Source organism: Aspergillus heteromorphus, assembly GCF_003184545.1.
Source record: "Aspergillus heteromorphus CBS 117.55 chromosome Unknown BO70scaffold_1, whole genome shotgun sequence".
Taxonomy (NCBI): Eukaryota; Fungi; Ascomycota; class Eurotiomycetes; order Eurotiales; family Aspergillaceae; genus Aspergillus; species Aspergillus heteromorphus.
In genome coordinates, this window is record NW_020290406.1 from 2198963 (window position 1) to 2212410 (window position 13448).

Below are 13448 nucleotides of genomic sequence, written 5' to 3' on the forward strand. Positions count from 1 at the left end.
GAAGCTCCACACCGCAATTTTTCCCACGGTGAGAACAATGTTGACTGGTGCATTATTTCTCAGAAAGGTTTGCTCCGCACATACCCACTTACCTACCTACGACCTCGGTCCTCCATGTTGACCATGGACGGTCTGGTCTTGAGATTGATAGCCGCATGAGCATTGCATCTTGCATATTGAGTAAGCGGCATCAACTGACTAGTTCATGTCATCAGAATGCACTTACTTACATGACCGTAGCGGTGGGGACTCGGGCATGGTATACACCACCACTACTTGCATAGCTCGGGCAGTCGCAAACCAGCGCCAGCTCGCCACGCTCTGTCCTGCATGATGTACTCTGTACTCCGTATACATCATCCTAATTGAGCCTACAGATCATCGGGCTATTTCTCGCACTGGTAGGCTACAATCTAAAACCATGCTCCTCCGTTCCTGGTCGGCACCTTGATGGCAAAGCCAAGGGTATATTCTCAGCCTTTATACTTAAGAGCGGCATTAGCACCATTTGGGCTTACCCCCTAATTGGCGACCGCCCATGCACTTGGACCATGGATGACAGAATGACGATCATGTTGGTTGGTTGGTTGGATTTCCTATCCGGCAGTGGCATATTGATTTTGATAACCATGTCATGAAGCGACTCCTAATCCCAGCGATGTGACATTATTCTGTTTGAAAGCGCTATGGCCAGCACAGCACTCACACTGGCCTTAGCTCTCCGAGATGCAGACGCCATACAGCTGCCAACGTTTCACCATACAAACAAACAAGCACAAGCGCCTAAAATACTCACCCCCCTTTTTTTAGCTATCGCCAATACTAGACTTGCTCGACTTGCTCGACTTGCCCCTCGGAAATGTTAGAGATGGCACCGATCTCCTTCTTTTCAAAATCGCTCTGGACAGCCCCACCGGCACGTGTGACGGCAATTCGCTGGCCAGGAACATGGCCGTGTTGCTTCCTTTCCTTGACCAGCTCCTTCGAGTTTTGCACGGCACCCCTTCCTGGGTTGGTGAACAGATAGTCGATCTCCTCGAGCGTCATATTCGCCGTTTCAGGATAACAGAAGTAGACTAATGGCACGAAGGCTAAGTTCGTGCACATGAAGATGAGGTAGGCTTTCCACTGGAGGCGGTTGATGATCACAGGAGTGATCATCACGACGAAGAAGTTCTTTCCCTCTTATCAGTAAAAGGGACCCGGTACGCTTCAGATGTGAGAGGTACTTACCCAGATCCAGTTGGACGAAATGCCCACGGCCGTTCCCTTGGTGCGGGCATGAAGAGGTAAGATCTCTGGAACATAGCACCAGGGGATGCAGTTGACCGATGCGCCGAAGATGAGCATGTAGAGGAAGAAGAATGCGACGGCGGCAGAGGACGTGACGTGCTCATTCTCATGACCCTTGAAGCTGAGCAGGATGGACACCATCATCATGCAAATGCCTAAGCCGAACGAACCCCAGATCATGGGAGCTCTGCGACCGACTCGATCGACAAAGAAGGTAGGAAATATACTGCCCACTACAAACATAACCTGTACGCATCCGCCAAGAATCATGGAGAGATTCTTGCTAAGGCCGACGTTGTTGGTGAGCACAGTAGGGATGTAGTATCTGGGTGGGTCAGCAACACATTTCTCTTATGAAGGTAGGTGACCAGTTCAGCATACACGACTAGATTTATACCTCCGACTTGGTTCATAAATTGCATTCCGTACGCGAGAAGACTATACCCTGTTAGAGAGGAGGGATGAACTGTGGGGAGCCTCTTCTTACACCCTGTGGCCTGTTGAGACTTCGTCACCCTTGAGGATATTCCTGACACAGTCAGTCAGCCGGCTCTGAGCGGCGTAGATGGAGAAAAGAATGTACCTCCACTTGTACCCTCCATGTTTAGTCTCGACGGCAATGGCCTCGAGGATTTCCTCCTGCTCCGCCAGAATCTTGTGATCATCTTTTGGTCGTCCGTAGACATCACTGAGGATCTGTAGTGCCTCGTCGTTGCGGCCTTCCTTGTAGCAGTACCGGGGCGACTCTGGTAGACCAAAAACAAGAACAATGACCACCTTGAATAAAGTTAGAAACCACCAGACGGCCAAAACGGGTGCAAGATGCTTACAAACGCAAAGACCATCTGGCAGGCAATTGGCAGTCTCCAGGCAATCTGGCCTCCCACGAAGCTCATACCGTAGTCGAAGAAGTAGCTATCATGCATTAGTAAATGCGAGGAGCGATAGTACCAATAAAAAGCAAGCTTGGTACATACCTGATGACGATCCCCACGCCGACTAACAAGGGTTCACTGCATACGAGTCGCCCCCGCTTACTGGCCTCGCACAATTCGGCCTGGTACATGGGCACGGTGGACGTTTCAATTCCCGTACCAATGCCCGTGACAAACCGACCGATCATAAGATGCGGCACCGAGAATGCGGAGCATTGCAGGGTTGCTCCGATCTGCATCAACGGGTTGGTTCTTAGCTTGAGCTCGGTTCTGATACATTACTCGGACAGACACTCACAATGACCCAGATCATGGCAAACCACATGGCCCGGCGTCTTCCCAGCCAGTCTCCTAGTAAGAAGTTAATGATGCAGCCGAAGAAACATCCCAGGTTGTAGATTGAGACGATGATGCCTTCCAGGCTGTCATTGGGGTGGTTCATGGTATCGAGGAAGTCGTCGTTCTCCACGATGCCAGAGAAGACGCCTTGGTCATAACCTTGTTTGGCAAGTCAGCGAATGCGCTTGAGGAACTTTCCGCGTGAGTCAGGAGGGGATTGAGACTGACCGAAGAGGATAAAGGCCATCCCGCAGGCGGCCCATATGGCTGCTTGGAGGACGAAACCCGTCCCGAACATGTCCACCTTCACCATTGTATCGCGCTTTTTGTTGTGTCTGACGCTGTTCTTTCGCTCTCACACAGCTGTCCATAGCCATAATGACGATATCGTGGAGGAGATGTGCAGATATATAGTAGGGATGAGACACCGATTGCGGGGGGGGGGGTGAACGGACAAACCCCGTCGGAGCCGGTTCGAGATCGGGTTGAACGGGAGGTGGTATCACGACAGTCGAGCTGAGATGGTCCAATCCGGCGACATGGAGGCGAGAGAGCATCGTCATACATTTCTTGGGAGACGGGTGGTCGCAGGGCTGTTCCTCGTTACCCTCGCGGATATGTCCCAAAGCGGCAAGTCGAGTCACCGATTGCCATTGATTATTGCCGCGCGACCCCGCACTGCGGCTCACTCCGTCTGGGGGATCAGCACGGCCATTGCTGCGGCGGCTCCCTTCCCTGTACCTCTTGGCCTTTCTTTTGGGATTGGGGCTTGTAGGGTCACATAGTGGCTGGATCTGGTCCCTTTTCTTGATGTCGTTGAGCTCTGGGCTCTAATTTGTTTGGGGAGGCAAATGTCCGGGGACCGGGTCTCTAGCATCGAGGCCAATGAGGCGCTGCGAGGTAGCTTGGAGAGGGCCTTCGCGAGACCGTAGCATCCATTGACCCTTGGAATCAGTCTGGTCGTGAAGATGTATAGGTAGAGCGGGATGAAACACCGAGTTTGGAGAAGCAGCCCCAAGGTGTGGGGTGGGAAGGAGTTGTAAGAAGTGAAAGGAGGGAAAGAGGAAAGAGGAGAGAGGAGAGGAGAGGAGAGAGAAAGAGCCCCACCAAGGAAGGCACGCACCACCGAGTGCCCCAGGCTGCCAGGCACCCTCCGTGGCTCCGACTTGGTCCTTCCCGCCGTTGTTCATGAATGGATCCCATCGAGTTCCCCCCCCCCCCCCCCCCCCATCCCCCCACAGAAACGCCAGCGACTCTCCCTCAGTTCCCTCGAAGAGCATGTGCTGCCAACGCCTACGCATCCCAGATCCGACCCGCCAGGCTGGCCCCCTTTGCAGCCCGATCCTTGCCATTCAGTCGACCTGAACGAGCACAACAATTACACCTCTCCCAAATCGGGCGGCGATGGCGGTCCCTTTCACTCTCCCGCGACGGGTAGCTGGACCCAAGATGGCTTCTCGCAGGATCCGGGGTACCTTGCTTCGCAGGAAGAATTGCGATGCGTCATCTTATCTCTAGCAAACTCGGCGGCTCCGACGCGAGTCTCGAGCCCGGACACTGTTCGAGAAGAGGAAGGGTCGGAGCAAGCTCGGCAATTGAAGTCTTACCGACCAGAGCAAAGAGGCGAACACCTGCAGCCACTTTTGTCCAGCAGGACGCACATTGCGGATTTGAAGAACTAGTACGTGGCGGAGATAGCGCCTTGGGTACTTATGTGTCTCGATTCAGCATGCCAATAAAGTTCAATTGGGCTGATGGGAAGGCACAACGATCGCTATTACTAGCTCGAATGTTTGACTCTCAATGCACCTTGCGTCAGAAAGTCCCCGCGCTGGCTCGAACCTTCCCTCCGCTCTCGTATGCCATACTTGCCATCTCGGCGCGGCAGATCGAACGGAAGAAAGGCATTCGGAACTGGTTTGACGGCCTCGAACTATACCAGGAGGCGATTCGACGGTTGGGTCCGCTTCTTCACTTGCGCGATCCCAAGATTGTCGCTGCCCGCGTGCTCCTCTGTTGCTTAGAGATGATGTCGGCGCGAGCACAAGACAGGCGTCCCCATCTAGAGGGATGCGCGGCTTTGCTTGACGCGTCTGGGATTCACGGCTTCAGCAAGGGCTTACTACAAGCTGTTTTCTGGTGTTATGCCAGGATGGGTGAGTCCTCGCCCCAATGGCAGCCCATCTTCTTCTAACGTGGGTACATATATTGATGTCAATGGCAGATCATTGTGGTGGTGCACTTATATCCGATGGCACACAGACCACTCTGCTGCATCCATCCAAATGGCTTCCCCCGGTTGTTAGGCAGAGGATGCATACCACTCAATTACGCTGTTTATCTTTGCGTTAAAGCGACAGAACTTGTTTCCGGATCGAACAAAGTCCCTCGAGCTGGGTGAAGAGAATGGATGCACCACCGACAGATTCTGCGCCCGCTGAGTTAGTCTTTGGACTGGCCTGCAATGCTAGTTGTCGGAGCGGCCCAGTGAGCTGATTCCAGTGCAGACAGTAAATTGTGAACCATTCCCGCATATTTTATTTGTCCACTGGGCCGCTATTTCTTCGTACCAACTGTACCACACCGCGTGTATCTTGCTATTGAAAATGATACCGAAAAGCTTAAGGTTCCCGCGATCGCCAGCTCTGTCTCCTCTATGGCATGCACGTCGGACATGGGGGATCTCGCTAGCAAAGTCGCACCGAGGGTGCTTGAGCAATTCTATACAGCCCCTCTGGATTGCGGGCCAGCTGTTCAGTCACAAAGCGGAACATGAAGAAATCATCAAACTAATACAGAGTTTTGAGGTCTAGACCGGCTGGGGGGCATCCTGGCGCATCCGTGATCTGGATGTTGCCTGGGGTTGCTCTGGAGCGAACAGTAGATGACACTAACAGGAAGTGATAACCTGTTGGCCTTGCTTCCACACATCTCACAAGCCGTTGAGGAAAGACCAGTCCTCATGTAGCTGTGTTAGATACTCGCCTAGGCTCCAGCCAGTGATCGTACGGATGTGCTCAAATCCCTCCAATATTTCATGTTTTTGGGAATCATGCGTCATGCCCCTTGCAGCCATAAGCAATGAGGCAAGGGGACAGGGGTCCCAGCGGTTCCGACCCTTATTATTCAGCGCAATACCATAGACACGACGAGAATGCCACAAAGGGGAAAGGGCTAATGCTTCGAGGTTGAGAAGTGCGCGACGTGGCTTACACTCGAGCAGTAACATCATGGCTGTGTGACATAGCTGGTTGCAGGACGTACCTGCCCCATTCGCAAATAACAACATCGGGAAGCCGCTCCCCGTCCGTGGAAGCTTGTCATCGTCAGTCGTGTCCACTAATGGCTGGAACTCTTGTGGTCGCAGACGGTACCACTCGTCAAGTTCCTGCAAGACCTGCATACAGTCATTTGGTGGATGATGAGGAGCTTCAAGGCTCTCGGGGTGTGTCTGACGATGATACACTCTCAGGGATCTCCCGCACAGGCAAAGAAGTATATGAGCGCATGTTAGGATCCTGTCTCAGGTACCTTCTGTGCATGATAGTTGTGCTAAGTTGGGAATATGCCCCACGGGTAGTTGAACCTAGATGGCAATGTCGTTGGCCAGTACCACGCCCAGATCTATGGCATAAGTGCACACAATGGTGTTCTCTTGAGCACAAACCTAAGCGGAGAATCATCCAGTATATGGATGATCCAATATCGAAATGCAATGCTTGGTGAACCAGGGGCTCTAAGTCTCTGATATCATGATTGTGCATCGCTTTCCAAGCCCGCGGGATACCAGAGAGCATATATTCCAGTTCTTGTAATGTTGATAGCAGAGCTAGCTCGGTGCTATCAAATAGGAAATAGAGCAACTGTCGCCGGGGAACACTCCAGGACCCTACAGAGCCGAAGTTCGTTCGATATTCAGAGACCTTATGGGTCTTGAATATCTCGGAAAGCCTGAGCAGAGCTGTCATCGGCGGCTCAGAACCCAATACCATCTGTACAGCAGTTATCCCAACCGGATGGCTCAGGTCACAGATATCAAGCCTGTAGAAAGACCAATTAAACCTCCAGGATTCTTGCTGAGAAAGCGTTGGACTCACCCAAGGCGCAATTCGGTACCTATAATGGCGCAGAAGTTCCAGCTTCCTCGCCTCAGTCCTGTCATCTATATGGACGTTGGTAGAACGTAAATTCCCAGATGGATCAATCAGTAACCCTTCCAAGAGGGGAGGGGGGGGGGGGGGGGGTGTGTTTACGGGGTTTTAAGCTGCTGGCCTGGCAGGTACATAGATAGATAGATGAGGAAATGGCGCCCAATCCGGGAAGCGCAACCGCGCGGTTGCGGTTTCCTGGTTGGGACTTGACGGGACGAGGATGGGTTGACGTCATGGTGTGATTAGTATAGGAGAAGGAAGGGCTTCTGGTATGAGCTAGCCACTATACATTGCCCTGTTGGTTGTGGCGGATGAAAGGATGGTTGGTTCTGCTGCGTATTGATTCTCTTTTTCTCCGTCTTTCATTCCAATTTCTCCAAGGTAGTTGAGGCTGATGTTTGGAGGGTTGACCACTCGTCTTGTATACGGCTATTATCTATTGAATTCCAGTGACTATTTACTCGGCCTACGATGTATTGACATCAGAAATGAGTTACCACCATCTGACCCTTTTGCAATACGATACGAAGGGTCTTCCATGCTCTTGATGAAATTGCGTGGGAACAAATTTCACGGCAGGCTTGAATTGTAAATAACAGCAACGCAGGAATACACGGTCTTTGGACATGACAGCCCCGTTCTATACTTTCGAATTTCACCAGCCCGCTCAATAGATTCAAATAATGGAATTGTTCATGCCTACTTGGCCCATGTAGAAACAGGACAAGCGAACTGAGGTCATCAAGACCCTCTTAGACATAGGCCTTTGTGATACGTACTAGCAGAGTACCCTCGGTTTCCAACCCGGAGTGGTCATACAGGCGGATGAGTCGGTAGCCCTCGCGGAGTCGGTCCAATCGAATGCACGCCCATGCGGCCAGCGCATCACGTAAGAACTCGTTGTCCTTGATTTTAAACCTGCCCAGTATTAGCCGAGACGACTGGTACGGTTGGAAAGGGGTACAAACCGGACGAAGGTCAGCTCATCGATAATTCCAGATACTGTCGGGAACTGAAGCTTTTGCTCGCCGAAATCTGGACTGGCCCCATGCGCACTCTGCGTGGTGTGCTTGTAGCCAGACTTTTCAGACTCCGAGTCCTCATCTGCTGCTGCAGGCTCGTCATCCGGCGTCTCCACATGCAGAAGACAAGTCACGTAGGGATGGAATCGCTGCTCATTGTTGTGGCCAGCAGGCAGTGGGATGTTCTGGCCGGCGAGGATTTCAATAGTTAGATCGAGTTGTCGAAGAGTAGGGGCCATGACCTCCGTATCGGCACCTCGGTAGCCAGGCGGCTTCAGCACCCAGCCTAGCCCGCCCGCAAACATGCCTCGGTTAAGCATCATTCCCTTGTCGAGGCTTTGCCAGTTCAGGGCCACCATCTGTGCGCCCCGTCGCCAGAAGAAACTGGGGTCCATATTGGAGGAGTTGACCCGCATGCCGGCTGGATACACACGCATAAAGAAATGCCGGTTGTGCTCGAATAGGGCCTCCCGGTCCTTTGCGTGGGCTTCTCGGACTGCGCTCTCCGACAGAGAGAACACATGACTGGGGACTTTGGCCTCTGTTGCAGTGCAGTGAGTAATGCAGTCCCATATAATTGATTCGCCTTTAGAACGTACCTGGCGATGCAAAATCATGGAAATGAAATCCTTTTGTGAAAATGGCCATCTTGCTGAGTGCCTGTGAGATCTTCGAGTGCTTGCGGGGAGGCGGGGAGGCGGTGGAATTAGCCAGATCGACCGAGTTTGTCGGGCTTCGGTCCTGCTTCAGGGCTTGCATATGCTCCGAGTACATGGCCTTCTCCTTAGCCTCTCGATCATCGTCTTCATCCGCGGAGTCCACGTGTTTTACTTTGATCAAGATTTTCCGCTTTAAATCTTCTAGAGGTGGGGGTATTACCCGGGCTTCAATTTCGGGGGTCACTTGAATTAACATCCCAGCCCATGCCTCTTCCATGATATCCACCATGGTTTGCTGCTGCTCCAGACACGCATGAACCTCCAAGCTGACAATCACCGGAAGATCATTTGTAACAAAAGCACTGTCACGGATTGCATAGCATACTTCGCGAAAGCTCGTCTCTCTCGTGAGCGTGTGGCCATGAAGCACCCTAGGTTCTGGGCGTCCAGCACTCTTGCCCGAGCTCCCGCTACCAATCGACGGCTTGTGGTGGCCCAGGAAGCCTTCCAGCTTTCCAAACTCCTCGGAGATGGCATGTAGTCGCGGATGGCCTGAGGTTGCGCTCTTTAATCTTTCTGTTTTTGACCTGCGACGGGGTTTGACGGACCCAGTCTTCTCTTCTTCAGACTCCGAGTCGCTGTTGCTACTGTGCACGTCATCGTCTTCTGACTCTCCTTTTCCATCCCAAACATCTATTTCAACGGATCTGCAGCCGCTTAGTAGGACCTGAGATGATTAGCCACCGTTATGCAGGTTTCTTGAGAAGTAGACATGAATTGTGGTGCAGCAGCACTCGAACACCGTCGGTGTTGCGCATGCAGTGGAATGCCTCTATTCATCCCTCAGCCGACACACACACACTCTCTCTCTTATTAAACTTTCTCCTGCCCTTAACTGCATGTATTCGCAGATAAACATGCCCATGTAGTGATATAATCACGCACCAGCGCTGCAATGCACTTGGGCACCCCGGGTAATGTTTGTGGTACAGAGTGAGGGATATAAGGGGTGGAGCCTACATTGGTGTAAGAGCTAGCCTCCGCATCACTGTACAGCTGATTCCCGGTCAGGTACGTGTTGTGACTCGTGGAGACAAAATAGTCCGTGATAGGCGCCGAAAGGTCTAGTGAACTGGCTGGTCGCATGGCAGCAGCCTCCGGGCTAGCCATATACTCATAAAGCTCCGCCAAAGTGGCCAGAGGATCGGATTTTCCCTGACCACCTTCACGCTGAACGTCTTTGAGGAAATCATGTTGAGTCAGAGCCGTCAAAGAGGCGTAGATTTTGTCGAAGTAGGAGAGAAACGACGGTGAAAAGGGAAGTTCTGTGTTGGGCGCATCGGAGTTGGTGGAGTCGACGGTCATGCGACTAGTCTGGGTAGTGAGCTTGTCCATTGTTCCACGATAGCCACCTGCCAGCTAGAACGAGAGAAGAAAATCCTGAAAATTTGTGACTCTTAAGCACAGTGGGTAGCAGGCATGCACGCCTTGGACCAGGTGTCAAGACGACGGCCGAAGGGAGTTGACACGGAGGGGCTTGGATGATCGACGGCTGTGGTGGCCACACGTTTCAGGCTGGAGAATGGAGAAACGTAGAGTGCGCTTGTTCTACACGGCATGCGAGACGCAACAAGCACAGAAAGGGGATGCAAGAGAGACTGAGGTCAAGGATCAAGAGCAGGTTTGATGACACTCATGGACTCGACAGATGCGCCGGTCGAAAGTCGGGCTGTTGTTTCGTTGTCCGCTGAGTTTTCCCCTGCTCCACTCCGCGTGGAGTTTCTGGACGCTGGCCGGACAAGGCTTTGCTTTGTGGCGGTGACTACATCATCTGCTCCCTCAGTGGATGCTCCTGATCATCCTTCGCCTGGCCATGGTAACCGGACTTCCCAGCTGGGATCCATATCTGTTGCTAAAAGTAGGCATCCGATGATGCGAGATCCGCAGCAGACGAGATCGGGCGATGGAGAGAGGGAATTCCACTGCGGGGCAGTTCCTCGATCCATCCAAACTCACACGCACGCTGCTGGCCTTCCCTCGCTGACGGCGACACCCAGGACGCAGAAGTAGGCAGTTGATTCGAGATCCATCCGGACTGATGAGAAAGTGGGTAGCGGTGAGGTGAGGTGAAGGAGGTCTTCCTAATAGTTCCGTCGCCGGCTTGAAGCTGTTCTCCAGCCCCAAAAACAGTGATGTCATCGGGAAGGCGCGTTCCTGAACGTGGTGGCTGTTGCTGCCGCTGCTTCGTTTTCCGACCGAGACCTGGACCAGATCAGATCTGGTTGAGCCGCTGGCTGAGAGATCAATCCCCCCCGCACCACACAGATGGGTGCTAGATGGTCGACAGGCCGACCATGGTCAACCCTTCCCGTTCGTTCATTTGGTTACTCTCATTCCGTTTCTCGACACCAAGCCGATAATCTCTCGCTTTCTCCGCCAACCACCCATCCATGCTATCGATACTGAGACGCTCCGGAACTACAGGCATCTACTCAAATCTCGAGGCGTTCCTCTAGCACAACCCAGAAGGGGTCCCATGCCCCCGGACAGAAGCTGCGATGGAGACGGGCGGAATCTAAATACTCGAGATGGTGAACAGCGGGTAGGAAGAACAGATTCGGTTCTTCGGATAGCCAAAGCTCTTTGTTTGTTAGAGCTTCCAGCCCAGTCCTCGATCGTATCCTAGGAACAACTGCGACTGAAAATGGCAACACCCGTCCCTATGGGCTCACGGTCGGGTGGAAAACACAATCGCAGGTTCGCGCATCAAGGCATATTGCAGACACAAACATTGGGAGTAGTCCTTCCAATAAAAGACCACTACATCAAAACCGAAGTCAACCCTTGGCTATCCCAGCGTATCCCATAAACCACTTGTTCAAGAAAGAAGTTCCAATGTAGCCAGAAACATATGGTCAGATGAAAGATAAAAGAGCCCATTCAGCGCCTCATCTGATGAAATAATATGAGTACAAGTCGCATAAAATACATTGAACATATCCCAAGGAATTTCTACACTAGGTCAGCCAACACCATTGTACATTGCCAGCTTGTCGAGACACCACCCAGCGAGAACGCCCCCCAAGAAGGCGGATCGCAGAAGACCAGGAAAATAATCTAGAGACCGCGCAGGAAGTTGTCCTCGCGGATGGCCTTCCTCCGCTCCTTTCTGGCACTTCTCGTGATCTCGGTGCGCTTCTCGATACTTTCGGAGGCAGCCTGGAGGGGGTCTTCGGGCGCTGCCTCGGTGCGGTTGTACGAGGCAGGTGTGATGTCGGTAGCGTGATGATGAACCGGGATCATGGGAGGGAGGGTAGCAGCACGAGCGGCCATCTTCTTGTCGTAACGCTTGCGTTGCTTCTTGTTCAGGGCTAAATAAGCGAGTATCAGTTAGCGCGCCAAACTCGACCGTGAAACTCCGGGAGGATGTGGTTCCATACTGTTCGGATCAACTCCGCCCCTCTCAGTCTTGCCCTTGGTATCGTCCAACAATGACCACAACCACTCTGGATACTCCGAGTCCTCCAGGGCGAGGACCTCAGGCTTGTTCTTGAAGTAGTTGAGCCCGTTCATCTTTGTACCGGCGGTGAGCTTGCTCGGAGCGCGTTCGGTGGCTGTCTTTGTGGGCTTTCCAGGGTTGACATCAACATGAACACCTTCTGGGGTGCTCAATGGTTGCGACACACCAGGGGTCGCGGAGGACACTGCGGACGGGACCGTGATATCGCCCACAAGAGGCTGTCGGGGAGTAGGCGGCGGCGGTGTGGCTGATACTGTAGGCTTTCCATCGCTGTAGTTGCGGAACTGGCTGCGCTGGATCGGAAGCTGGCGCGCGTACGATGAGGCAGACAGCGTGATGGTGTGCTGCTGCTGTAGCCGGGAGACAATGCCGGTTCGGCACCGTTGGCAGATCATTATGGCGTGGATTATCTGGTTTCTTGAGCTCAGAATGGGGATGAATAAGTTAAATCTGCTCGACGCTCGTGGTTCGGTCACAGCTCGCTGTCAATTGAACGTAGTGTGGGATACGAGAGTAAGGTGGCCGACGCGGAGCACTTGTTCGAGAAAACTGCGGCGTGAATTTGATGCCAAGCCGGAGGTCGGAGTCACGTGATTCTAGTTGAACTGAATCAAAAGTCCGAATTGATCGAGCCTCAACCCCTCAAACCTCGGTATATTCTAAATAAAGGAAAGGGGATGACTTCATACATGGTAATTTGTGTCTTGAGACCGTATTTGGAAGTTCAGATCCCTTGATCGACTACCATTACGCCCGCAAGGGCCGGCCATGTCCTGGTCTGGAAGTAAAGGTCATGTGATCTCACAAGAACACATCCAAAAAAATAAACTCATCCAGCGTTCAAACTGTGGATGGGCATTATTTTCCTTTCTAGGAAGTATATTCGGCTTCATTTAATAATGTTGTCCAAAGTCTCTCCAGAGAACCTTCGGGAGTTTCAACTGGCTACGGCCGCATGGTATTGGTACTCTTGTTACATCACACTTTAATAAACACTCCAGAGATATGATTTTACGCGAGTGTTCAAAAGAGGGATGCATGCCTAGTTATGTGGCATCTAAATAGACACCCTGGAGAATACAGTTCAGGGTGGATGTTTAACATTTGGCCTCTCATGCTCAATCTCAGAAGTTCCATCGTGTGACTTGCCAAAAACGCTCTCAGAAAGGGTTTTCGATCGAGCGTTCAAACTGGTGATAGTCGATAATTACCCCTTTAGGAAGTGTGAACTACCTCAGATCAGACCTCAGCACATGAAATCCTCCCTCATGTATCAGGTAGACAACCTTTTGTTCGCCACTGCCGCACCTTACCATAGGCTCGAACGACCTGGTAGAGACACCAAAGCTCTCATGGATTCATCGTTATCAAGCTTCTGATGTATAAATGGCTATGTTTGAGCGTTTTGGTATAATGTCTGCCCAATGCCTTTATCCAGGGATTTTGAGACCATCTTCTTGCAAAACACCCATGTGGCCACGGGTCACATGATAGTGTTGATCATGTGACATTATACATATTTGATCGAG

At 52.2% G+C, this 13448-nt stretch overlaps 4 protein-coding genes across 4 annotated transcripts; 1 reads left to right on the top strand and 3 right to left on the bottom strand.

The window, feature by feature from the left end:
* Positions 1-571: 571 nt before the first annotated feature.
* On the bottom strand, positions 572-2984 carry BO70DRAFT_16917 (putative MFS sugar transporter). The gene is made up of 9 exons (XM_025538353.1): positions 2796-2984; positions 2527-2726; positions 2271-2461; positions 2124-2208; positions 1877-2070; positions 1781-1822; positions 1675-1731; positions 1234-1618; positions 572-1176 (listed from the first exon to the last, which is right to left on the bottom strand). The coding sequence occupies exons 1-9, from the start codon at positions 2878-2880 to the stop codon at positions 823-825; spliced, it is 1593 nt and encodes a 530-aa protein (XP_025404434.1). The 5' UTR covers positions 2881-2984; the 3' UTR covers positions 572-822.
* A 104-nt stretch (positions 2985-3088) lies between these two features.
* BO70DRAFT_425367 (uncharacterized protein) lies at positions 3089-5411 on the top strand (the record flags this gene model as incomplete). Its single annotated transcript, XM_025547677.1, has 4 exons — positions 3089-3304; positions 3809-4248; positions 4296-4723; positions 4792-5411. The coding sequence occupies 4 exons, from the start codon at positions 3089-3091 to the stop codon at positions 4917-4919; spliced, it is 1212 nt and encodes a 403-aa protein (XP_025404435.1). The 3' UTR covers positions 4920-5411.
* Positions 5412-7261: 1850 nt separating this feature from the next.
* Positions 7262-9794, bottom strand: BO70DRAFT_425369 (putative phosphoinositide-specific phospholipase C; the record flags this gene model as incomplete). The annotated part of the gene is made up of 4 exons (XM_025547678.1): positions 7262-7636; positions 7687-8281; positions 8340-9126; positions 9345-9794. 4 exons carry the CDS (start codon positions 9792-9794, stop codon positions 7471-7473), a joined length of 1998 nt encoding a protein of 665 aa, XP_025404436.1. The 3' UTR covers positions 7262-7470.
* Positions 9795-11019: 1225 nt separating this feature from the next.
* Positions 11020-12438, bottom strand: BO70DRAFT_357836 (mitochondrial 54S ribosomal protein mL54). Its single transcript, XM_025542132.1, has 2 exons — positions 11840-12438; positions 11020-11770 (listed from the first exon to the last, which is right to left on the bottom strand). The coding sequence occupies exons 1-2, from the start codon at positions 12312-12314 to the stop codon at positions 11517-11519; spliced, it is 729 nt and encodes a 242-aa protein (XP_025404437.1). The 5' UTR covers positions 12315-12438; the 3' UTR covers positions 11020-11516.
* Positions 12439-13448: the final 1010 nt, after the last annotated feature.